This window comes from Asterias amurensis, chromosome 16 (genome assembly GCF_032118995.1).
Source record: "Asterias amurensis chromosome 16, ASM3211899v1".
NCBI classification, from domain to species: Eukaryota; Metazoa; Echinodermata; class Asteroidea; order Forcipulatida; family Asteriidae; genus Asterias; species Asterias amurensis.
This window is the reverse complement of record NC_092663.1, coordinates 14,854,246-14,881,678: the sequence shown is the minus strand read 5'-3', so window position 1 is coordinate 14,881,678 and position 27,433 is coordinate 14,854,246. Positions and strand designations below refer to the sequence as shown.

The 27,433-nt window shown below is 38.8% G+C and overlaps 1 protein-coding gene across 1 annotated transcript; it reads left to right on the top strand.

The window, feature by feature from the left end:
* The first annotated feature begins 2,468 nt into the window (after positions 1-2,468).
* On the top strand, positions 2,469-26,823 carry LOC139948739 (organic cation transporter protein-like). Its single transcript, XM_071947036.1, has 9 exons — positions 2,469-2,999; positions 17,687-17,917; positions 18,947-19,143; positions 20,897-21,196; positions 22,683-22,817; positions 23,360-23,445; positions 24,650-24,770; positions 25,559-25,631; positions 26,140-26,823. The coding sequence occupies exons 1-9, from the start codon at positions 2,667-2,669 to the stop codon at positions 26,308-26,310; spliced, it is 1,647 nt and encodes a 548-aa protein (XP_071803137.1). The 5' UTR covers positions 2,469-2,666; the 3' UTR covers positions 26,311-26,823.
* The last annotated feature ends 610 nt before the right edge of the window (positions 26,824-27,433 follow it).

Here is a 27,433-nt window from a genome sequence, read left to right as displayed (position 1 = left end):
TAAAAATAATTGTTTTAGACCAAGTATTTGTTATTTTTACCGAGCAATACTATTTTTGTTTTCGCTCCATTACAGATGGTTATCTGGAATCGACGAGGACGGGAAGCCCGGATTTCAACAGATGTTCGTTATAGGACAGCATCAATAATTAAAAGGTTCGGGAAAGCGACAAGTATGCGAATTATGTAGCATTTAAGACGGTACAGACGATACAAGTTCGTTGAGAGGATCAGTCATCTCGGAAATAGCCGGCTTCGTTATTTGTGACCAAAATAAAAGTATTTATTTCTGGCGGAACAGTAAAACGGTTATGGAAGTTTTGCTGTTGGGATTGTCAATTAACATGATGAATAGAAGCTTAACAATAAAAAGTTTAAATTTGTTAATGGAGGCAACTCTCAATTATCACATTGTGTTTTGTTTTTATCTTTCTTGTTCTTTTCCCTCGATTTTAGCGAGTAGTTATCACTCTAGTCTTATTGCATCGGCCTACTTGAATTTTTATTGTAGGAGCGACTCTTGTTTTGTCTCAATATAGTTTATTGTCATTTTCTCAATGAACTGAAAGAATTTAAAAAAAACATGTACCTGAATCCCAATACAGTTTCTCGTCCGAGTTTTTGTTTAGAAATTTAAATGTCATTATCATAATACTATAGGGCATTTGATAGACAAAAAAGTAAAGTATTATTAGTTTGCTTTATTTGCATTTCAATCAGAAACTTTTTCATACTTCAAACTATCGATCATCATGTTTCCCCCCCCCCCCCCCCCATTTCTATTCTCAATTTACAACTTCCACTGACAGACTCAAACCCGACCAAGTGTACATTAATTTACCCGTTTGATGGAATTGCGCCGCCATTGTTCGGCCGCGTGTTTATGCACGCAGCATAGCGCAATAGACCTTTTCGCAAATACTGGGGCGCGCGCGTAAAGCTTGGAATTAGGTGCATTGTGGTCTAGCTGATTACAAATTTGATTCATATATATCCCACAATGCACCTCATTCAACAGTCTGCGCTTGCGCATTGGTATTTGCGATAAGGTCTATGGTTCCTATCCAGTCAGTATAATGGAGATCAATGAATGGAGATCAATGGTTTGTGCGGCCATTTTGTAAGTTGAACAAACAGCATCGCGTGAGCGTTCAATAAAAAAAAACCTCAAACGTGTATTTCATATTCAACGCGCGTGCAGAATGACGCGCTTGTCATCTTGCGGTCCCGTGGTGTTTGTGCACGAAGCATCACTCGTGCGCCCTCTAGTTCTATATAACTCTATGGTCACAATTCGCTCGTCCCCAGCGCCTTGCTTTAACCAAAGGCGCTGGGATGGGCAAACGCATCATGCACGCTCATCGTTTTAATAATGTGCAGTCCCATCATGCATCACACTCACACTGCACCATATTTCTATGCACTGCATACCATGACGTACTTCCTGAACAAGAATCTGTTCAAGCGATTAGCCCATCCCAGCGGTCCTGGATAGTCTAGCCGCTGGGGCCGAGCGAATGGTCTTCGTCCATAGAGGGCGCCTATACAAATCAACCACGTGGTTCCTTGATGCCGTCTTCGTAGGTTTCCTGCAACGGTTTGCCCTTGGTTTCTGATAGCACCATAATAAGCACGTCCAAAGAGAGGGGTACAGTGGCGACCTACTTGGGTTCACAATTTTAATTGAGGTACCTTTGACATTCACCAGCGAGGGACTGGTCCTCCCATTTTAAGACACACCAGGGTTCCATTATAAATCCGTTACTCGATAGGTTGGTGTCTTTGGGATGAATATAAGTGGAAGTTTAAACTTTGTCTTGGGTTTTCAGGGAGTTTGGTCGTTTCCTCCCTACAGTCACGCGTTACATTAAAGGCACTGGACACCCTTTGGTTATTGTCAAAGACCAGTATTCTAACTTTATGTTTACAACGCACGCATAACATAACAAATCTGTGGAAATTTGGACTCAATTTGATCGTTTAAAGTTGCAAGAATGAAAAAAAAAAAAACCAAAACACAAAAAAAACCACCCTTGTTGCATTGATTTGTGTGCTTCAAGATGCCTAAAAAGGCATTAGGCCTGAAGTCTACTAATATTTGAGTGAGAAATTACCCCTTTTTTCAAAAATAACGTTACCAGCCAAATAACTGTGCACAGTTAACTTTTGCTAAGCAGAAATCTGGTAAGCACCAATTTCTGCTTAAGCAGTTCTATGAAATTGAGCCTATAGGAGTGGTTGCCAAACGTCTATTATATCCAAAGTTCATTCATGCACTAAAAACGCGTGGTTAGTACAAGGTTGTTATAAACTACACACTGTGTACAAACGGATCAATTATTTGTCACCTGTTTTATGAGGAAACTGATTTCAGGGGGTTGACCAGTATGGGAACGACACGAATGCGCAGTCTGGTCTAATCACACTTCAGTTGGGTATAAAAAATTCTGCAGTGCCTGACGGGGTGTACGTACAACACTGCAACATCATTCCTCCACGGTACGGTGAACACCATGGAAATAAGTTGTTGCCGTTCTGTTGTGTGTCAATCATACAATAATCTTTAAAGGCTCCGGAGACTTTAAAACCGGCTCGCTGGAACGTACTTAGTCATTCGCTCTTCTAGAACTGACTACATGTGTATCTGCCTGGTTTAGTATTAGCAAAATGGACGTGGACGCAGCTTTGCGCTACATTGGACCTCTCGGCCGCGTGCAGAATTTGAACTGTCTCATCTACGCGCTGACTGTCTTCCCCGCGGCCTTCCAGTTAACCGGGATCGCCTTCACCATGGGTCAACCCAACGGGTACTACTGCCGACCACCCCCGGGGTTTATGCCGAATCAGACGGTACCGGGGTGGGGACGAGTTGGCCCGGAGGAGAGGGATGGGTGTCACCAGTACGAGGTCCGCAATGGCGTTGTGACTGGGAACCTGACTGGCTGTGATGATGGGTGGGTCTACGAGACGGATCACGGGGAGTCCAGTACTGTCACTGATGTAAGTATACGCCCATGGGCTCCCTCCATTCTACATTCTTGGCTGTTTTGAGAGGAATATCAATTCATACCTTCAGCTCCCCTGAGTTCTTTTCACATTCAATACAAACATTTCTTGTAATCCCATACTAAGAATGATTTTTAGTCTTGTTTGGGAGCAAACTTACAAACTTAAAGGCAATGGACAGTATTAAATGTCTCTTCCTGGAAGTTTACATTACCTTCAAGGGCTGTCGATTCTAACAAAGTTTTATATTAACGGTGCAAGCTCCCCAGTGCTTTTCACAACATCTGTAGGTTTCTGTAGGCTTGCGAGCTACAATGATCATTAGTTATGAGCACAGGAATCCCTGGTTCCATTACCATAAATATTGAGTTTTTACAAATGCCAAACTCTGTTTCGCGTTGGTATCAATTTTGACGCGGATCATTTTTTTTTCAACTCCGAATTTGCTCCTCGAAAAATATTAGAGTCCGAAGTCAGTATATCATTTTTTCTCTGTCTGTAAGCAAAATGACATAATCGATCAAATAAATAAGTCTTAGTAAACCTACAAAGAAGTTTCCTCAAGCATCGTATTAATCATTTCTTATGCCTGAAGATTTTTTGCGATCGTACAAAGGAATTTGAAAGAATTGACTCTAGGAGTTGACAGCAGTCGTTTTTCCTTTCTTCAACAAAGACGTTACTATGGTGAGGATTGCGGTAGCACCATGTGTAAATCCGTTTTGAGTCGTGGTGGTTCTGAAAAGAACCGATGGTTGGCAACTCAACGTTTCGATCAGTATGCTTTGATCGTCTTCAGAAGAAAGCATTACAACTGATTGAAACATTGAGTCAATAATAACCACCGGTTCTTTTCAAAAAACCAACACACACTCAAACGAGATTTACACATCTTGCTAACATCACCTGAAAATAATTCCACTCATGCACAGTTTGTAAACAGAGTTATTTGTTATCTTCATTAAAGCAATCGCACAACATCGGCATACAGTATGCCCACACTTCGTGTATCACAACTTGTATATAAAATAACAAACCTGTGAAAATTTAGGCTCAATCGGTCATCGGAGTCGGGAGAAAATAACGGGAAAACCCACCCTTATAAATCCGTTATTCTCGTTATCGAGTACTGATAATTATTTAAAAGTTTTTTTCAAAAAGTAAAGCATTTCATGGAATAATATTTCAAGGGAAGTCTTTTACCATTACCTTCTGTTAACCCTGTAAATTATTTGTAAATCTGTGAACTCTAAATTTGTGTTCTGTTCAGAAAGTGTCCAATGGCTTTAAATGCAATTTGTTTTTCCAACAAACTCTAGTTTGTTTTACACGCGAAACGTTGAGTCTAAAGGCACTTGACACTATTGGTAATAATGCTTATACCTCAAAATAATTGTTAGCATGCAACTTACTTGGTAACGAGCAATAGAGAGCTGTTGATAGTAAAACCAGTGTGAAAAACGGCTCACTCTAATCGTACAGAAGGGACTGCGGAAGGAATTCGAACGTCCAGGGCATTAACAATAGAGAACAATGAGCCACAAGAACCCTTTGATATGAGGTGCGTTGCCGCATTTTACAGTCTATCCGCAGCGCGTGCGTTAAAGGCAGTGGACTGGTAATTACTCAAACTAATTATCATCATAAAAACTTTCTTGATTACGAGTAATGGGGAGAGGTTGATAGTATAAAACATTGTGAGAAACAGCTCCCTCTGAAGTGACGTACTTTTCGAGAAAGAAGTAATTTTCCACTTATTTGATTTCGAGACCTCAAGTTTAGAACTTGAGGTCTCGAAATCAAGCATCAGAAAGCACACAACTTCCTGTGACAGGGTGTTTTTTCTATCATTATTATCTCGCAACTTCTACGACCGATTTAGCTCAAATTTTCACAGGTTTGTTATTTTAGCATATATGTTGAGATACACCAAGTGAGAAGACTGGTCGGTGACATTTACCAATAGTGTCCACTGTCTTTAATGAAATTAAATCCTGATTTTTTTCTGCACAAAAATCCGTTGGTATTCGTACGTGACTTCGGTATGAATATTGAATTTGTCAAAAAGGCTTCCGGATTATTTTTTTCCCGGCCTTTTCTGAAAGGTATTGCAGAAATTATGTACCCATAAATTGAAAGGAAGAGCATATCAGTCGTTTTGAATAAAAGAAATTGGTGCAACGCCAATTTTAAAACGAGAAAATTGTACGTTAAAAATGGCTTCAATAAGAAAGAAAACAAGTCACAAAACACGACAGATTGTCCCGTTATCGATGTCGGCAACAGTCCCAAAATAGTATACATGGATAGAATACTAATATTCTTTCTGGAAATGTTAAAGGCGAGACCGGATCTCTGCAAAAGTTATTCGTTTGGGACCTTTACAGACTAAAGAAAAAAATCCCGAAGAAAACCCAGGACTATTTATAAATACAAAGTTCTACCCGTCACATGACGTTGCACACCGATCCGACACAGAAATATATCTACCCCATAAATAAAACAATAAACATAGTAATGAAACATTCATAACTAACTTTTCTTTCGACAGCATTTGAACCTAGACGAAAAATGATTTTACGATTTAAATTGTGTCGTATGTACAGTACACTTCTTCTTTTTGGGATTAACTACTTCTTTCAAAATAACAAACTACCATGAGAAATTTACATTTCACCATCTACAGCAGGACAAGGGGAAAAAACAAGGACAAATTTGTATTAATAGTTCCCTAACGAGGCCCTTGGAAAAAAATAGGATACTACTGATTTTAAAGACACTAGACACCTTTGGTAATTGTCAAAGACCAGTCTTCCCACCTAGTGTATCTCAACATATGCACAAAATAACAAACCTGTGAAAATTTGAACTCGATTGGTTGTCGAAAATGCGAGATAAAAATGAAAGAAAAAACACCCTTGTTACACGAGTTGTGTGCTTTCAGATGCTTGAATCGAGCCTTACGCGTGAGGTCTCGAATTCAATTCAAATATTTTACTGAGAAATTACTTCATTCTCAAAAACTATACGTTACTTCAGATGGAGCGGTTTCTCACAGTGTTGTATACTATCAACAGCTCCCCATTACTCGTTACCAAGTAAGGTTTTATGCTAACAGTTATTTTGAGTGAAAACTGATAGTGTCCAGTGCCTTTAAAGCAATCGCACAACATCGGTAAACAGTATTGTCCAAAGGCCCACACTTCGTGTATCACAACTTATATATCAAATAACAAACCGGTGAAAATTTAGGCTCAATCGGTCATCGGAGTCGGGAGAAAATAACGGGAAAACCCACGGACCCTTGTCTCCGCACGTTTCGTCGTGTCATGACATGTGTTTAAAACAAACCCGTTATTCTCGATATCGAGAATTGATAATTGTTGTAATGTTTTCACAAAAAGTAAAGCATTTCATGGAATAATATTTCAAGGTAAGTCTTTCACCATTACCTGAAAGTGTCCAATGGCTTTAATGTACGTGACTTTTTGTAATGCATCCTCTATACCTTAGGGCGTTTCCGACCAAGCCAAGCGGATGAACAAAAAAAACCGTTTGAGATACAAAGATAACGAAATCAGTTCGGTGTACAGAACGCGACTGGATCAATCAAACATAGGGGGACAGTTCACCCTTGAAAAGTTTCCCTTGAGAAAATTTGTTATTGTTGATTCAAATGTATATTTTTCCTGATACAATGTACCATGTGTGCTTATCGAATAAAAAACTACGAGCAGTTGTCTGTGTTCTCGAAACCAATGTTGTGCTTTTACGTTTTGTTTGTGGACATAATGATTTGATAACTTTTACAAAACACACTTATAAAACACGTGGAGGCTAGTATATTTTCATAATAAATAAATAAACAAGTTGACATTCGTTTTTGATAACTATCCGTCATGTTTTGGTATACTGCAACCGTAAAACACTGCTCATTTTGTACAAGTCTATGGTTTTACACCGTTTGGCATGTTTATCGCGATACACACAAAACCCAACTAGAAAAGGTGCAGAGGTAAAAAGGCTAACGCTTCATCAAAGGAGACAGCATTAAACACACCTATAGTATGCTTACGGGTAATTCCATGGTCAGTCGCATAACACTTTTCGGTGTCATTTCTTGATCTTGGTGCTAGAAGTTCTATGTGAGATATTCTTTCCAGTAAGTTTATAGACTGGTTTGTACTTGACACCCAAGGGTTTGAAGTGATGATATTAGAAATGTTGTGGGCTTTGTTGTAAAAAGCGGTCAGTCTTATTACACAACAAGGACCTAGAAAAAATCACTTAAAGTCACAACTTAAAAATTTCCTCTTACTAAAAAACTTCGGAAAGTTGTACTACATGCAACAAGCAACTCTTATACATGAGTATCCAACAGGATACTTATAAATGGTCAGCAACTATAACTTTTAGGTAAACATGGCAAAACCATGTCAGTCGCATTCGCTAACGACTTGTCATCAAGTCTTACAATCTTTTATTTATACTATCAACAGCTCTCCATTACTCGTCACCAAGTAAAGTTTTATGGCAGTATTTATTTCGAGTAATTACCAATAGTGTTTACTGCCTTTTAACAACGAGAATTCCCCTCGATCTACTAAAGCTGAAGTAATAGTCCTGGCCGATTTTCTACCTTCCGCCCAGGTAAAAGCAGGACAGTTCATATTTTCTTTCAGAACCTTAAAGAAGTCTCCCGAATTCCGAAAATCTATTCGGCTGTAATGTAGAATATAAAGCAACACGAGTTATCAAAAGAACATAATCTACCTGGCATGTAGATACACACGGCGTATTGCCCTTGACATAGTTTTTATGAAAAATCTAGGTTACTGCTTTATAGACACAAACATAAACTCTTTTTTTAATCATTTGTCCACCGGTACCGATTTGTTTAAAATTGTTCACCCCTGCCGTTTTGCTCTCAGCATGAGTGACCTTACCTACTGACTTTGATGATAGTTTTGTTCAGTTTTATATTTTCAGAATGTTTATGTAAAAGATTATGGGTATTTTGATGCCTATTATGTAGAGGTATCAATTTAAGAAGTAATTGAACAAGATTTTGTAAAATATAAAACGATTTAGTACAAATTCACCAAACTCAAAAACACAGCTCCATGGTAAAATGTGTAAAATGTGAAGTTTTTCGCCCGAATAAGAATATCACTTTTATTCTTTAGAAAATCTATAAATTTAACATCCATAAATCGTTTGCAGTACCCGTTGCTAGAACAAGGATACGAACTGCCTCTACCCACCGGGAAACCTCTGTGGTCTAGGTGGTATGACACTGGTCTATCGCAAAGGTCGTGGGTTCGGATCCCACCCGAGTAATAAGCCTGTTTTTTTTCTCTCACAGAAGTCGGGTAAGTACTGAGTATTCAGTACTAACACACATCGGTGTATGGGTAAAAACCGAAATGAATATTCTTTATCTCCGATGCAAAGTTAACATCTATTAAAGGGTACTGGACACTATTGGTAATTGTCAAAGACCAGTCTGCTCTCTTGGTATATCTCAACATTTGCATAAATTTGAGCTCAATTGGTCGTCGAAGATGCGCAACTTGCGAGATAACTATGAAAAATCCACCCTTGTCACACGTAGTTGTGTGCTTTCAGATGCTTGATTTCGAGACCTCAAATTCTAAATCTGAGGTCTCGAAATCAAATTCGTGGAAAAACACTTCTTTTTCGAAAACTACTTCACTTCAGAGAGAGCCGTTTCTCACAGTGTTTTATACTATCAACCTCCCCCATTACTCGTTGCCAAGTAAGGTTTTATGCTAATAATTATTTTGAGTAATTACCAATAGTGTTCACTGCCTTTTAAGTTCTTCCTATACACTTACTGTATAATGTTCTGCAGATCAAAAAACAAATAACATAAATAAATAAAACAACATCACTGTAGTTGTTGACACGTTTTCTCGATCATCAAATTAAAAAGAAGTAAAGAAAGAAGAAAATAATATGTGGAGGAAATAATCAACAACTGTATAAAAACTGCTCCGTAAACTTCTTTGCCAAAAGCAAAAAGTGAGTGGGTACCAGTTGCAACAATGAAAACTTTAAGTCATTTTGGCTGGTACCCAGTTTCTGCTAAGCAACATTTGTCGGTGCTTAGTACGTTGTTATGCGTTTACAAGCTTTATTAAATTGGGTCCATGTAATTCCTATAAACGGATTGACTCTATAAGGCATCCCGCCAATACTACACAGTGCCAAAGCATTATTTCCCCCACTACTTTTTGTGTGCAAAGTCCAAGCTAAGTCGTACCCTTGTACCACCGTGATGTGTCAACACAACAAGTGGTTTGAACAATACATTTCGAGAGGTCGAACGGGGGTAAACAACATGTGCAGTCCTACAAATCGATAACATAAATAAATTTTGTGATATAGATAAAATAATATAACGTAGAAAATAATATTGATGTACTTTAAAACGCAAGGACGTGTGGAATACTTATATGAGTTGAAGGGTAGGTTATACATTGTTCTAAGTATCACTTTTTCTGTGGACCTTTTTTTTGTACGGCACAAAACATAATGTCCACAGATTTACATTTAAACTTAGACAGTTTAAAGATTATGATAGGAGAAAGCTTCCCTTAAAGCCATTGGACACTTTCGGTGAACAGTATTGTCCAAAGGCCCACACTTCGTGTATCAGAACTTATATATAACATAACAAATCTGTGAAAATTTAGGCTCAATTGGTCATCGGAGTCGGGAGAAAATAACGGGAAAACCCACCCTTGTTTCCGCACGTTTCGCTGTGTCATGACAGGTGTTTAAACTAAAAAATCCGTCATTCTCGATATCGGCAATCTGGTTGCTAGCTATTTCCATTGCTCTTACAAATAAAAAAAAAAAAAAAAAAAAAAAAAACACTGGACTTGAAGACCACAAATTTCAAAGGGAAAACCCTCTACTTCCAGTTAAAAACCGGAAAATTCTCAAGCCTGGCCATTTCTATAAAACTGATCTTCAAATTACTAGTCCATATATTTGCTGTTGATGAAAATACTATTATATAAGAGGAAGGTCGTCCAAAACGCTATCCCTAATGCGCCGATCATACCTTTTCTCATATTCAACGCCAAAAAACAATCCCAAGCCCCTCCCCCCCCCCAAAACCCCTAAACAAACAAAACAAAACAACGAAGGCCTCTCGCGAGTAATGCTATAGAACTGGGCCCACAAATGCTAGAAAATAAACATGTCGAAATACACCATTGCTATCCATTCACTGCCTCAAATGAAAAATGAAAACTTATCTCTTTCTCTTAAAGGAACATTACAGTATTGTTTGTTTTTTTGCTGACAAAACAGTTGCTGTCAATGTAAGCACTTTAATCCACCATATACATAAACTAGCATACCTGAAGAAGTTTGAGATCGATCGGCCAACTGGGTCACACGAGAGAGTAGTGAAAACCCGATTACAATTTTGCATTGCATCGATGCCAAAACAAAAAAGGGAATAAAACGCTCACTGAGCGATAAACTCAAAACGCGAAGTTAGATTATATATTTCTCATCAAATATGACATTTAAGACAGAAATATTTCAAAGGATGTTTTCTACTATCATCATCATCAGACTGTGTAAGTTTTATGTAAATCTGTGATGTTCACTATTTTCGTTCCTTACCAATTCTGTTGCGTTCCTTTAAAGACACCAGTCTTCTCTCTTGGTGTATCTCAACATATGCATGAAACAACAAACCTGTGAAAATTTGAGCTCAATCGGTTGTCGAAGCTGCGAGATATTAATGAAAGAAGAAGAAAACACCCTGGTCACACAAAGTTGTGTGCTTTCAGATGCTTGATTTCGAGACCTCAAGTTCTAAATCTGAGGTCTCAAAATCAAATTCGTGGAAAATTAATTCTTTCTCGAAAACTACGTCGAGTAATGCTATAGAACTGGGCCCACAAATGCTAGAAAATAAACATGTCGAAATATACCATAGACTGTGCAAGTCTCGCGCGGATTTGAACTTCCGGGACCATTGTGGTCCCAACCTAATGGAGATTTACGTTGGGGAGATTTTGTTTCGTCCATTACTTTAGTTTAATGTAGTTTATGACCATAAAAATGACATATGTTGTTAAAAATGTAATACTAATTAACATCATACATAAAAGTAAAAATACAGTCAACATAATAACGATGAAAAACCGATATTTAAACTTGACCTCAGGTCAGGTTACTTGGTAAAAATTAAGAATTTGTGCCCATCTCCGATCACGAAACTTACGCAGACGCTTGTTTTGGCCGCGCCGGGTGGAAAGCCTTTTCATTGGTCGCTTAGGCGTCGGCTTCCTCTTTAAAATGCGTCACGCGTTTATCTAACGCCATTGCGACCATCGTGCGTCCGCGTATAAACCAGCTTTGAGTAGTTTCACATTCGGGCGTAGATTTACAAAAGGGGTTTCAAAACATTTCAGATCAAACAAACATCCTTGTCCTAGAGTTTTACTTTTGTCTATACATAGACTTTAACCGATAATTGTGTACTTGGTTAAAAAGCTAAACTAATTTAAACAAGCTCTTATGAATATTTTTGTTGTTCAGATTCGGCATTAAAAAAAATTAAAGCAAAGATTTGATTCATAAAAAAATAAAGTTCTTCAGTTGTCGTGTTTTCTCGCTCCGGTGCGCGCGAGACTTGCACAATCTATTGCTATCCTTAGAGACGTGGTTGGGGAGTGAGGTAACTTGCAAAAACACACAAACGTCCCAAAGCTGCTTTATCATGTTATGAATTAAAAAAATCTATGTATAGATACTATTTTGAATACTTGTTGTGCATTGTTTCATTGTTCGTTGAATTTTAGTGGGTGGTTGTGGCGACAACAAACTTTATGTTGTTTAACTGAGTGCATGATTTATTACCTCAGTTTGTCTCACTGTCTCATTTTTTTTTTGGGGGGGGGAAATTAAATGAAAAACATTTTTTTAAAGGGTGTGAGAACACTTGTACAAAAAGTCTGTTGCATTTTTTTTTCTATAGGCCAAACCATTGACTAGACAAATTCTCCATGCGCTAAAAAGGATCAAAAGGATAAAAGTTTGTTGTCACACCAACCCACCCACCCATCATTCATCGCTTGCTCTAATTAGTACGATGAATGGTATAGACGATCACACATTGCACGCAATATCCGCTTGACTAAATACTGGCGTACCTATCAATATTTCAAATTCAATTTCAATTCACTTTATTATCCACGATGAGAAATTCATTTCGGCCTTTTTAGGTGTTCGGGCCAACAGCCCGGAACAGCTCTTTTTTTGTTCGTTTTTCAATATTTTTGTATTGATACTTCTTCTTCTTCTTCTGTTTCTTCTTCTCTACGTCCCTTGTCCCCCAACAAAACATCTTTCTTAAACTCGTATGAATTTGAAACTTCGCACACAGTTAGATATTCACTAGGAGAGAAAAAAATTGTTTAAAACAAATATTACCGATGACGTCACCAAACATACACTTTTACAAGATGACGTAATCATGTTGTTTGACAGTTTTTGCAATTTGAATCATTTATTACAAATCTTGAGAACAAAAATCAAGGTGTAATGCTTGTTTTTTAATCCAGGCTTTTACTCCCGGAAACCGAACACCTTGAGTTTGTTCACAAACTCTCAATCTCTAGTACACAGCAAATTTATAAAATTTACTGACAATTATTATCTACCGTAAAACAGAAAAAAAACACTACAAGCCACAAAGCCTATAATATATATATATTTTATACAGAATTTTAAAAGATTGATATACAGAATTTTAACAGATTGATTTTACAAAAATGTTACAGAAAAACTAACAGATAATAAACATAAATAAATAAAACCCATGACGATCTGTGTTTTATTGCATGACAGAATCAACGGTCACCTGAAGGGACAAATGAGTTAGCATGACGCTTTGATTGAATGCTGAGCTGTAAAAGACGGTTACTTCTCGCTCCGGACACTTTTGCATATGCAATCTTGTCCGGGGCTATGCAAGACCGTCCGGCAGACATGTACGTGACTGTACATATGTGCGCGCGATAAGCAAGCGTGCATGCACTGAACCTACATACGTATAAGCAGCTTGAATGTTAACGTATTTTATGATTGTAGAGAATACAAACATTTCCCATGTCATTCATGACATGCACTTATAGCTTGTTAAATACGGCGAACGTGCTCCGTCGACCAAGGGCGTTTTATTTACTGCAAAAACGGTTTTGCACGGGGCCGGACACAACTGCATATGCAAATGTGTCCGGGCGGACACAATTGCATTATGCAGCAGCGTCCGGGCGGACACGATTGCATAATGCAAAACCGTCCGGCGGACACTCTTGCGTATGCATTACTGTCCTCCGGATAGTATTGCATAGAGGACATAATTGCATGCGACACCGGCCATACCTAAGCGAAGGTATGATGACCTATAATATGACGTAAAGTTGCACTGAAGTTGCTACGATAAGTAACCAGCCCAACCATCCAGTGGCTTTGGGATTAAGACGATCAGCCCAGCGCACATTGCATGCATTGTCCGCTTGACTTAAAGGCAGTGGACACTATTTCTCAAAATAATTATTAGCAAAAAACCTTGCTTGGTAACGAGCAATGGGGAGAGGTTGATAGTATAACACATTGTGAGAAACGGCTCCCTCTGAAGTGACGTATTTTTCGAGCAAGACGTATTTTTCCGCAAATTTGATTTCGAGACCTCAGATTTAGAATTTGAGGTCTCGAAATTAAGCATCTGAAAGCACACAACTTCATGTGACAAGGTATTTGTTTCTTTCATTATTATCTCGCAAATTCGACGACCAATTGATCACAAATTTTCACAGGTTTTGTATTTTATGCAAAAGTTGCATTTGCCTTTTTTAAATTTAATTGTTTTGAATTCTCAAATTATTAAGTTCGGCAGCCTAGCTAAGGGCAATCTTTCAATAAACTTAAAGGGAAGGTGCACGTTTGTTAATTACTCAAAACAATTATTAACTAAAAAACTGACTTGGTAACTAGCATTTGAGAGCTGTTGATAGTATAAAACATTGTGGGAAACGACTCCCTCTGCAGTAGCGTAGATTTTGAGAAAGAGGTAATTTCTCACTAAAATAATCAAATACTTCTATAGCCAGAAGTCTTTTATTCCTACCTGAAAGCAAACAAATTCGTCCAACAAGTGTGTTTTTTCTTTCATCATTTTCTCGCAACCTCGATGACCAATTTAGCTCAAATTTTCACAGGCTTGTTAATTTATGTTTACGTTGTGATACACACAGTGAGAAGACTGGTCTTTGACAATAACCAAACGTGTACCATCCCTTTAATCACATACACATGAGAGTTTACTGATTAGTAAAATTGTTTTGGATAGCATAAAAGCATTTCCGTCGATAAACAATCGATAACAATAGCATAATCTTGACAATGGCATTGAGAATAATAATAAAGCATCAATCATCCAGGTGCTGAAAAGTTCAAGTTTATTTGAAACTGTAACAAACACGTCAATACAAACCAAAACAAGTGATTAACGATGTTTGTTTTTTGCTGGCTCAATTAAACCCATAGAAAAATCTACAGTTGTTATAACTGCAGCCAGAAACAAGTAATTTGTCTATGTTTTTTAACAATCAATACACTAACCAAACACACATCGTGATTAACGATGTTTTCTGTCTCAATTAAACCACCCATACAAATCCCGCAGTTGTTTTCTCTCCAGTCAGGAACAAATAATTTGTCTCTGTTTTTAACCAACTCAAGGGGAACAATAGTTTGTACTTCCTGCCTGAATTTGTAAAGTTGTTATCTTTTGGTCATCATTAAACGATTAGTAATGATGTTGTGTTTGAGTGTACAAATATTACTGGTAAACACCTGACTATTGCTAGTCTCAACTGGTCGCAATTAGTCTGGAGAATTCTAAACATTGCGGTTCAAAGGCATGCCATACTTTGGTATTGTCAAAGATACTTGGTGTAACCCAACATATTATGCATAGAATAACAAACCAGTGGAAGTTTGGGCTCAAGTCATCGGAAGTTGCAAGAATAATAATGAAAGACTAAAAACACCTTTGTTGGATAGAATTGTGTGTTTTTAGAAGTCTAAGCTTAGTGTCTGACGTCATTCACTGCCTCAAATGAAAAATGAAAACTTATCTCTTTCTCTTAAAGGAACATTACAGTATTGTTTTTTTTTTGCTGACAAAACAGTTGCTGTCAATGTAAGCACTTTAATCCACCATATACATAAACTAGCATACCTGAAGAAGTTTGATATCGATCGGCCAACTGGGTCACACGAGAGAGTAGTGAAAACCCGATTACAATTTTGCATTGCATCGATGCCAAAACAAAAAAAGGGAATAAAACGCTCACTGAGCAATAAACTCAAAACGCGAAGTTAGATTATATATTTCTCATCAAATATGATATTTAAGACAGAAATATTTCAAAGGATGTTTTCTACTATCATCATCATCAGACTGTGTAAGTTTTATGTAAATCTGTGATGTTCACTATTTTCGTTCCTTACCAATTCTGTTGCGTTCCTTTAAAGACACTATTGGTAATTGTCAAAGACCAGTCTTCTCTCTTGGTGTATCTCAACATATGCATGAAACAACAAACCTGTGAAAATTTGAGCTCAATCGGTTGTCGAAGCTGCGAGATATTAATGAAAGAAGAAAAAAAAACACCCTGGTCACACAAAGTTGTGTGCTTTCAGATGCTTGATTTCGAGACCTCAAATTCTAAATCTGAGGTCTCAAAATCAAATTCGTGGAAAATTACTTCTTTCTCGAAAACTACGTCACTTCAGAAGGAGCTGTTTCCCACGATGTTTTATACTATCAACCTCTCCCCATTACTCGTAATCAAGAAAGGTTTGATGATAATAATTCTTTTGAGAATTACCAATAGTGTCCACTGCCTTTAAACTACATACAAGGATGTTGTTACAAACAATCATATTAATTCTGCAACATGGGTATACTTTCTTTCATTGTTCATGTGTACTTTTGATGGCCAATATGGAATCATATGGAGTCATATCAAGTTTTCACAGATTTATTTGTTATGCATTATGGTGGGATACACCATTACCTAATGAGAATACTGGTCTTTTGACAATAACAAAGGGTATGCAGTGCCCTGGTACGACTCAGTCAATGTTTATGTGGTTGTCTGTCAACAAACTGGTCAATGGGGGGAATTCATCGAAGCGGAAGAGGTAGCTGGTAATATTTGCAATATAAATGCAAATATTTATTTAGTTTTATTCTCGCAGCGGCTGTAAAGGGGCGGTTACAGGCTTTTCAAAAAAATGTTGGCATAATTATCTTAAAGCCAGTGGACACTTTCGGTAAACAGTATTGTCCAAGGCCCACACTTTGTGTATCACAACTTATAATATAAAATAACAAACCTGTGAAAAATTAGGCTCAATCGGTCATCGGAGTCGGGAGAATATAACGGGAAAACCCACCCGTGTTTCCGCACGTTTCGCTGTGTCATGACATGTGTTAATATAAATCAGTACTATAAATCAGTAATTCTCGCTAACGAGAAATGATAATTGTTTTAATGTTTTTTCAAAAAGTAAAGCATGTCATAGAATAATATTTCAAGAGAAGTCTTTTACCATTACCTTCTGTTAACCCTGTAAGTTATTTGTAAATCTGTGAACTTTAATTTTTGTTTCTGTTCCGAAAGTGTATAATGGCTTTAAGTATGCTTCTTCGCTTTTCATCCTTCACCTTTATGTGTAGACTTGATGACAAATCGTTTGGCGCTGCTGTTCGTGCAACAGTCACAGTGCGATTATGTGTAGCGTCCCCGCTGCACCGCGCTCCAACTGCACCGCGCGTAACAATTACCGTCTTGACTTCAATGGTGTCTAGTTATGTTTTACCTTCTTGTACCTTTCTAGTTCGGTTGGTACAATTATAGCGTTTGATTTGCTTGTTCTCCCTCGTCCCTGTTCGCTGTGTTGTTACTTTTAAGTTCTGTTCAGTAGTCCACTAATTGTTGGTGTATCAGGAATGTCTACGAAGACCTTGTTCTTTGAATATCCCTCCCTATTTTCCTCTATTCCATTAAAGGCAGTGGACACTATTGGTTATTACTCAAAAGAAGTATTATCATAAAAACCTCAATTAGTAACGAGTAATGGGGAGAGGTGGATAGTATAAAACATTGTGAGAAACAGCTCTATCTGAAGTAAAGTAGTTTTCGAGAAAAAAAGTAATTTTCCACGAATTTGATTTCGAGGAGACCTCAGATTTAGAATTTGAGGTCTCGAAATCAAGCATCTGAAAGCACACAACTTTGTGTGCCAAGGGTGTTTTTTTCTTTCATTATTATCTCGCAACTTCGATGACCAATTTAGCTCAAATTTTCACAGGTTTGTTATTTTATGCGTATGTGAGAAACACTAAGACTGGTCTTTGAAAATTAACAATAGTGTCCATGGAGTAGTTAAGCCTCATATATTTATTATAATAATAGTTCTTTTTAAATCTTTTGTATAACAAACCATCTTTATATTTAATTGTATATGTCCTGTAAATTTTGAATTATGGAAATTAATGTTCGAAATGATTTGAATGTAATTGAATACAATATTTCTTTCACTCTTTCGTACAGTTTGATTTGGTGTGCGACAAGACGATCCTGGGCGGCACCCTACAGTCCAGCATCCCCCTCGGCATACTCGTGGGTTCGTACATCACCGGGCAGATCTCGGACACCTTCGGGAGGCGTCCGGCACTTCTCATCTCACTGGTCGGGATTGTGGCTTTCGGTAGCGCCATGAGCTTCACCTGGAACTACCATCTGATGTTCCTGTTCGGATTTCTCCTCGGCTGTTTCATGCCCGTAAGCGATTCGCACATGAAATAGTTATCTGCTTTATATCATGTTTTTGTTACGTTTTTATTATATTTTAACCCTCGAGAAAGAATTTTGCTAGAAAAGAGTTTCCTATGCTAAGCAACCTTTTGTGCTTACTTACAGGCTTTATGAAATTGGGCCCTGAATGTTTTTGTTTCCCAGGGAGTTCTGATTGTACGCTACGTACGGACTTAAAACACTTTCTGTGCTTGAACAGCTTTTTAAAATTCGGGGACGATTTCGAAAAGGTAGTCCTAACTTTAGTGCTAAGCTTAATAGGACGAGTAACTCGTCCTAACTCGAGATAATATAGTCTTAAAGGCACTGGACACTATTGGTGACTACTCAAAATATATGTTAGCATTTAAAACTTACTTTGCAACGAGCAACGGAGAGCTATTGATAGTATAATCATTTTGAGAAACCTCTCCCTCTGAAGTAAAATATTTGAAATGATTCCGAGACCTCAGCTGAGATCTCGAAATCAAGCATCTGGAGGTACACAACTTGTGCGACAAGGGTGTTTTTCTTCCATTATTCTCTCGCATCTTCGACGACCAATTGAGTTCAACTTCTCATAGGTTTGTTTGTTTGTGCATATGTTGAGATACACTAAGTGAGAAGACTGGTTTTTGACAATTGCCAATAGTGTCCAGTGTCTTTTACTTTTTGTGAAATCTACCCCTGGTCTTTGATAAACTTGCTCACATAAAAAATAATTTGAAATAGAGAGGTGAACACCAGTGCCCAATTTCAAAGAGCTGCTAAGCACAAAAATTAATTTGCTTAGCATACAATTTCTTTCTTGATAAAACAGGATTTCCAACGAAATTTCCATTTGTTGCATATTGCTTTTTACTGGTGTTCAGCTATTGTTTGCTTCCTGAAAATCACGTTGAAATTTGGTTGGCAGTCCTGTTTTTATCAAAGAAGAAATTTCATGCTAAGCAATATTGTGTGCTTAGCAGCTCTATGAAATTGGGCTCAGCTGACCTGAATGTTTTCTATCACCAGGGCATTCTGATTGTACGCTACATACGGATAATAGAGATGTACACACCAAACCTGCGGTTGATGGGACACACCTTCAGTGCTATGCCCTGGTGCCTGGGTCTGCTCCTCGTCGGCCCGCTGGCCTACCTCCTTCCGGAGTGGCGCCATTTTCAACTTGTAGCTACCCTGCCATGTGTCTTACTATTCCCTCTTGTGTGGTAAGCACCGAACTTCTCCATTGTACAGTGGAGGAGTGTTTCAAACTTCTAAGGACTTTTTGAGAACTTTTGACTGATTTTAGGTTTTAAAGATGGTCCTATATTTTGCTTCGGAAGTGACTGAATTAGTTTTTATAGCTTTATAATGTAAATTTTTATTACATTTAAAGTCACCTGGAAATAGATTTTTCTTTTCTTTCAAACATAAGAGTATGCTTACGAACAATAAAACATTTTTTTTAGTAATTGTTTGTCACGATTTATATGTTTAAAAAACATATAAAGTTGTTTGGGGGGCTGACTCCGCCTACCCCTTTTGTGACGTCAATCGAGGCAGACTTTGCCTGCAATGCGTATAGTAAACACGCGTGCAGAGTACATGTACGTCCAAGTCGTGAGTTGGTACATTTCAAAAAGTGTTTTTATGCATTCAGCAGCAATACACCTGGTCGGCATTGCCGGAAAAAAACAATTTCTTTTCTTAAACGTACAAACTCACGACTTGGTCCGTACATGTACTTTGCAATTGTGTTTACTCTACGCATTACAGGCAAAGTCTGCCTCGATTGACGTCACGAACAGCGCCCTCTCGGGTTGGGGTCCACTCTTAAATTTGTAAATAACATAAGAACTGATTTTTTTAAAACCTTAGTTAACTGTTTATTCACATTCCACTCATCAAAACACATATATTAGTGACAAAAGCTTTATTTTGAAAAAATACCACTTCCAGGTGACTTTAAAGGCAGTGGACACTATTGGTAATTGTCAAAGACTAGCCTTCACAGTTGGTGTATCTCAACATACACATAAACTACCAAACCTGTGAAAATTTGAGCTCAATCGGTCATCGAACTTGCGAGATAATAATTAAAGAAAAAACACCCTTGTCTCATGAAGTTGTGTGCGTTCAGATGGTTGATTTCGAGACCTCAAATTCTAAACTTGAGGTCTCGAAATCAAATTCGCGGAAAATTACTTCTTTCTCGAAAACTATGGCACTTCACAGGGTGCCGTTTCTCACAATGTTTTATACCATCAACCTCTCCCCATGACTCGTCACCCAGAAAGGTTTTATGCTAATAATTATTTTGAGTAATTACCAATAGTGTCCACTGCCTTTAAGCCTTCGAGAAAGACTCTGCAGGGGTCGAAACGTCAGACCATTACGAAAGGTATCGCATTACATAACCACAATTGGTCCTATACTTGTAAGTGCTTCACGAAAATTTACAGCAAATCTGTTTGGGAAAGAGTAAATTTTTAATTTTCGAGTGGTGTTTTTTTCTTTCTTGAAGTATTTAGCAAAAATTCCAAACGGCTGACCTGCCAAAAATTGAAAAAAGAAATCTTAAGTTTATTTGTCCGAAAGTATGTTGGATTGGTTTTCAAGAGGCTGAGAGACTAACAATTTGATTTGAGTATTTTTGATTATAGCATTAAGCTTTGGTTTTTAAGTGAGTTAGTTGTAGTGTGGTGCATCCCTAGTGGGCAACACATACCCGATATGTAGCTGCCTTCTAGTTGCACTTTGAAATTCCCTTTAAATGGGATACTTTGAAACGCTAGGTGGCAGCAGACTTACCTTGCAAATTTTCATTGTCCATGTAGTTCTGAGCATGCGCACATTACCAAGGATCTAGCTAGTAAATCTGCTGCCACCTAGCGTCTCAAAAGTCTCCCATTGATATGACCTCTCTCTTAGCATGGCTACTTTCAAATTTTACAATGTACTTCACTTCATGTTGTTCAGGTACTCGTACGAGTCCGTCCGTTGGCTAGTCCAGAAGGGCAGCGTGGATGAGGCCGAGGCAATCGTTCAGGTCATCGCCAAATCTAAGAATGTCTCTCCACCCGGAGGGAAGTTCCTCCGAGTCCAAGACGAAGGAGTCGCTAAAAAGGAGGACATTAAAGCGCCCTCAACGGGAGAGGAGCCCGGTAGTAAGGGTGAAAACCAATGTGATGCTGACCCTAAAACGAAGCGTTTCACTGTTTTGGATTTGTTTAAGACGCGTAGACTCGTCTTCCGGTCACTAGTGATGTTCTATTGCTGGTAAGTGTTTAGTCTGGTACCCTTGATAAAGACGGGTACTGGTCTTACAGGCCCAGTGATTTCACACGATAACGTGCTCTGACCCTAAAACTAAGCGTTACACTGTTTTGGATTTGTTGAAGGCTCTAAGACTCGTCCTCCGGTCAGTATGGTATTGTATCCGGCTCGGGTAATTATGGCACCCAGATTGCAACCGGTATTGAAAAGAGTGTTTAAAACCGGCCAAGCACATATTTATTAATATCTCGCAACTTCGACGACCGATTGAGCCCAAATTTTCACCAACTGTGAAGACTAGTCTTTGAAAATTACCAGTAGTGTACATACACAGTGTCTTTACGATCAATCTTAGCTGTTTGTGAAATCGGCCCATGCATATCTGTGTTATGATTGGTCCAAGGTGACGTAGTTTTAGTCAGCTTGCACTTTCGATCGCCTGCATGCAACGTGTGCATAAAGTCCGCGTGAAATTAATGCAAGGTCAAAGGTTCATCTGCCAACATACGGTCAGATCAGGGCCCAATTTGATTGAGCTTCTAAGCACAACAATTTGCTTAGCATGAAGTTGTTGCAATGATATAAGCAGGACTACCAACCAAATTTCCACGTGATTTTCAAGATAAACAATCGAGAGCTGAATGCCACTGACAAGCAATATGTAACAAATGGAAATTAGTTTGGTAATCCTGTTTTTATCACGGATCAAATTTCATACTAAGGAAATTGTTGTGCTTAAGCAGCCATGAAATTGAGCCCTGGCTGCGTTGTTCACAAGCCTCGAAGTGTGACGTCAAATTTTCAGACTAGTATTGGTGTGTGTCCTTGGACCCATTATAGAGGCCAAATACAGGACAAACAAATGGAAACAAAAATGAGATCAAAAGTATGACAGAGGCACACTTTATATGATTATGTAAATATTGATCCATTTTTCACCCAAGGTAAACTTATGAGTGCACCAGTTTGTGAGTTGACCGTGTTTTACTGCGCATTGGTGCTTTTGATAAAGTGTTATATATCGCAGTAATACCATTGATCTCTAATTTATAGATCAACGGGTAATGCGTACACAATACCTTTTACACGCAACCTCATTCCTGGTGGTGCGCGATCATGCCGTCGATAGCATTGCCCCCCGGAGTGGCGTCATCGACGTAGCGGAAACTATAAACAAACAAATAAATAGTACCTTGCTGGTACCACCATGTGTAAATCTCTGCTGTGGGAGTGTTGGCTCTGTAAAGTTCGGAAGCCCGTTAAAAGTGCCATCTTTATTTTATTTTCGTGCGCAGTTATTTATATTTTCTGGTGCAGTTATTTATATTTTCAAATGCAGTTATTTATATTTTCGAGTGCAGTAATTTATTCAATGCAGCTCTTTAAATTTTACAGAGCAGTTCGTTTTATTTTAGGGAATTTTACGAAACACGAGCGATTCCGTGAACTAAAAATTGTCTCAAACTGAACACACTTGTCTTCTTTCTAGGTTCACCAGTAATTTCGTGTACTACGGTTTCATCATCAACATCACAAATTTGGCGGGAGATAAATATTTCAACTTCTTCCTGTTGGCGTTGACCGAAGTGCCGTGTTTCATCTTTGATTATGTTGTCATTGGAAGGTAAGACTCCAGACCTCTCCACATTAATGTCTCCTTACTTTTAAACGCTAGACTTTGGAACGCTAGGTGGCAGCAGACTTACCAGGTAAATTTCCATTGTTTACGTAGTTCTGAGCAGGCGCACTTTACCGAGAACAATGGATTTTACCTGGTAAGTCTGCTGCCACCAAGCGTACCAAAAGTCTCCCATTGCAACCAACGAGATCGATGAAGAAATTAGTCTGGCCCCATGTTCACATATTATTTTTTATTTGTTATTAACTGCATAAAGGTGAACAACACAGGAACGAACTTCTGAACCCTTCACCCATGATATATAAGGGCCTTATACCTCGATTGTGTCTTCATGCAAAGTTTCAAATTTAAGACCTAATGGTGGCCATGAAGGGACACCGTGATTTTGGAATAAGATATGGGTTTATGAATAATAACCTCATCTCGCCACCATATAAGACGTAAACGATGATGAGACAATGGAAAACGCACCTTATTCGCAGGAAGTATGAACTGGGCTTTACTCTTTTTTCTTGTTCTTGGTGTAGATTTGGGAGACGCAAACCCCTGGCTGTGTTCTATGAGCTTTGTGGCGTGGCGTGTCTCATCACCGCCTTCATCCCTAAGAAGACAAGTTAGTTATTTTATTTTTTTTGAAATATACTAAAAGGCACTGTATGGACGCGTTTTTTTTATTGTTTAAGGCAGTGGACACTATTGGTACTTGTCAAAGACTAGCCTTCACAGTTGGTGTATCTCAACATATGCATAAAATAACAAACCTGTGAAAATTTGAGCTCAATCGGTCTTCGAAGTTGCGAGATAATAATGAAAGAAAAATAACCCTTGTCACACGAAGTTGTGTACATTTAGATGGTTGATTTCGAGAAATCAAGTTTTAAATCTGAGGTCTTGAAATCAAATTCGTAGAAAATTACTTCTTTCTCGAAAACTATGGCACTTCAGAGGGAGCCGTTTCTCACAATGTTTTATACCATCATGCAAATAATTATTTTGAGTAATTACCAATAGTGTCCACTGCCTTTAAAAACCAATCTTGTCACTTGACGATCTCAACATAAAATGCATAAAATAGCAAACCTGTGAAAATGTGTACTCAAGCTGGTCAATGAAAAAAAATTAAAGAAGACAATACCCTTGTTTACACAATATTGTGTGTGCTTTCAGATCCCTGGAAAGGTTTCAGGCCTGAAGTCTTTTTTAGATTCAAATATTTTTGTGAGAAGTTACCTCATTCTCAAAAAATAGACGCTACTCAGAGGGGGTCGTTTCTCACAAATGTTTTATTATCAACAGGTTTCCAAGCAGTTTCAAACTGCTTCCAGACCCAAACTACAAATAATAATAATACAGAACAAACATTACGACTCGATGAACATTGTTTATGAGATTTAATTAAAGTAATACGCCGTAATTTGGCACCTGAACACGTCACGATGAAAAACAAAAGGTGCGTTCGTTTAGCTTCCCTGGGTGTACCCCGCGGTGCTCACTCGGGTGAGCCCCTGACAAGAGCTAATCGAACGATCACACTCGCCCTCTCGTGGGGACGGCATGCACCTCAGGTCACCCCAAGTGACCCACTCCACAAGCAGGGCACTGGGGGCTGACCCGGGTGAGCCCCGTCAAAGCTATTCGAACGTACCGGGGCAGACCGGGTCGACCCAGGGAAGCTAAACAAACTCACCCAAAAATGAAATTATTGTGTCCAACTCACCCAAAAATGAAATTATTGTGTCCAATGATATCATTGGGCTCGTAAGACCAGTGCCTGTATTTCAGGGCACCAGTCTAATTCTTGCTCTACTCTATTCCAGGCAGTGGAGAGGACCTAACGGTTCTGACTGTGTGTGTTGCTGTGATTGGTAAATTCTTCATCACTGCAGCATTTGACGTCACGTATCTCGTCACTGCAGAAGTTTTTCCCACACTTTTGAGGTAAGTTTTTTTTATTTTATTTTAGTAAACCTCTTTAGTTGGACCATAGGTATAGACTTGTGGACAAGTGATCTCGCAATGAGCAGTATTCTTTTGCGGAACCCTAAACTATTACGCCACCTCCACTACTGACTTTCTGCCCTCGAGAAACCTTAAACGACTTGTCGACAAGTCTAGTCATAGATTGGTAGGTATTGTATAGAAATGTGTGACAATAAAAACTTACTCGTTGAGAAGCACTGCAGAGCCAGTGTTGATAGTATAAACTATTTTAAAATGATTACCTTGTAAAGTAAAAAAAAAATCATGCATGAATCGTTATCTTAGATTTCTGGGGGTGGTATCCGTGTGCGAATGCCCCGGCCTGAGAGTTTGTGTCACTTCGGTCCACAAGGGTGTGTTTAGGCCCATTTACACGAGCCCTGCAAACGAGGGTCCCGTGCGATTTCATAAACATCGATGTTATGAAATCGCAAATCCACGTCGTGTGAATGCTATTGTTACGAAATTACCTGGGTCCCGTGTTATTCATAACACAGATCGAGACCTCCTCCAAAAAATCGCATCGAGTACTGCACAGTGACTGTTTTTTCTCTCATGGTTTTTTTTCAGCAAGATTCTGGTGACTTTTATTGTACCTTTCTTGATAATAATTTGGCAAGAAAACATTACGTAGACAAAACAGATCTTTCCCACCTTTAAGCCTGTGCAATTATCGGCTTGTAGTTCTTCCATTTATATGTTTGAGTTATGATGTTTCTGACTTGATGTTTCTTTGTTTTGAAAAGGAATATTGGAGCTGGGAGTGCTTCTGTGTTCGGCCGCATTGGTGGCATTGTCGCCCCGTTCGTCGTTTACCTTGTAAGTCATATAGTATATTTGTTTTAGTTTATTTTATTTTAAACCTTCGTTCAATAAAGTATCTTTAACATGACTAGTCCAGGGAAGTATGTGGGTCATTCCATGTAGACCAACGCCCGCACCTCCATGTCTTCTGATTTTGATAAAAACTGCTGCGTTGGTAGGTCCTAATTGGTGGTAGGCCTATTCAAGTTAAAGCCTATGGACCATGTCACACGAGGCATCTTTTGCAGGCAACTTGGAGTCAACCAACTGCAGTGCATACTACATGACCACTTTGGTAGCAAACGGGTAAATTTTCAAACATTGTCTTACGATCCACAAGAGAAATAGGTGAACAATCAAATGTGAATGCCTTTTCTTCATGGAGATTGCCTGGAACTGGATGCCCGTAAATTGCCTCATGTGACATGGCCCTAAAACGGAATGTTGTATTCAAAACACACATTAATAAACAGTTTTAATTAGCTTTCAAATGAATAACTTAAAGAGTGTTTCCCCCTCTCAGAACTTCATACACGGATCTATCCCCCTAATTGTCTTTGGTATCGCCTCGCTGGTAGCCGGCCTTCTCGTTTTGACTCTACCAGAGACGCACAATAAACCATTACCGGAGACTATTGAAGACGGAGCCAGGTTATCAGGGACGGACTTGTCAACTGTCCAGGACCAGGGATAAGTATTTGACTTTTCATACATTGTTTGTTTGTTTGCTTGTTCGTTTGTTTGTTTGTTTGTTTAGATGATCATCTAATCAAAAGGGGAGCTCGGCAAACATGTGAATATTAATCGCGAAGCTGGCAACAGCCACTCTATCGCATACAGACATTGGTTTAAACGTCTGTGATTACAAATTAAACAAGTCGATTTGATTCGAACGTCAACAAAATTAGTTTAGAAGTGTCGCATGCAATTATGTCCAATATGCAATACTATCCGGATGACAGTATTGCATATGCAACAATGTCTGCCGGACGGTTTTGCATATGCAATCATGTCCGCCCGGACACATCTGCATATGCAGTTGTGTCCGCCCCCGTGCAAAACCGTTCTTGCATCAAATTAAACACCCTTGGTCGACGGAACACAATCGCCATTTTTTTTACAAGCTGTTTTTTTCATGGTCATGAATGACATGGGAAATGTTCGGTCTTTTGGTATTCGATGTAATAATAAAATACGTGAATAATCATGCTACATAGACCTTATCGCAAATACCAATGCGCAAGCGCAGACTGTTGAATGAGCTGCATTGTGGGATAGATATGGATCAAATTTGGATACCAGCAAGACCACAATGCACCTAATTCCAAGCTTTACGCGCGCGCCCCGGTATTTGCGAAAAGGTCTATACTACGTAGGTTCAGTGCATCCCATAGATATAGAATTAAATAACTAGATCGGCCGCGCGTACATACGCGCCATTGCCTGTGTAGAAAAAAAATTGTTCGCCATGGACGCGGTAAAAAATTCACGTTCGAAAGGCGACGCGCGAAAATGAACACGGGAGATAGGCCTTTGACGCGCTAAATGTCACGTGCTGACGGCAACAAGTCACGTGCTGACGGCAACGCACAGAAAATGTACACGGGAGATAGGCAATGGCGGCCCCCATGCCAGAACCCGCGTATGTACGCGCGGCCGATCTAGTTATTCTATTCTATATCTATGGTGCATCCACGCTCGCTTTTACGCGCGCACATACATGTTCAGTCACGTACACGTCCTCCGGACGGTTTTACATAGCCCCGGACACGGTTTGTGTAATGCAAAAGTGTCCGGAATGGACAGTACTGCATGGC

Excerpts from the sequence above, each read along its gene's own strand:
- LOC139948739 (XM_071947036.1), top strand. The coding sequence starts at position 2,667 with ATGGACGTGGACGCAGCTTTGCGCTACATTGGACCTCTCGGCCGCGTG. Across the intron at positions 3,000-17,686 it reads AGTCCAGTACTGTCACTGAT|TTTGATTTGGTGTGCGACAA; the intron begins GTAAGTATACGC and ends TCTTTCGTACAG. Across the intron at positions 17,918-18,946 it reads TCCTCGGCTGTTTCATGCCC|GGCATTCTGATTGTACGCTA; the intron begins GTAAGCGATTCG and ends TTCTATCACCAG.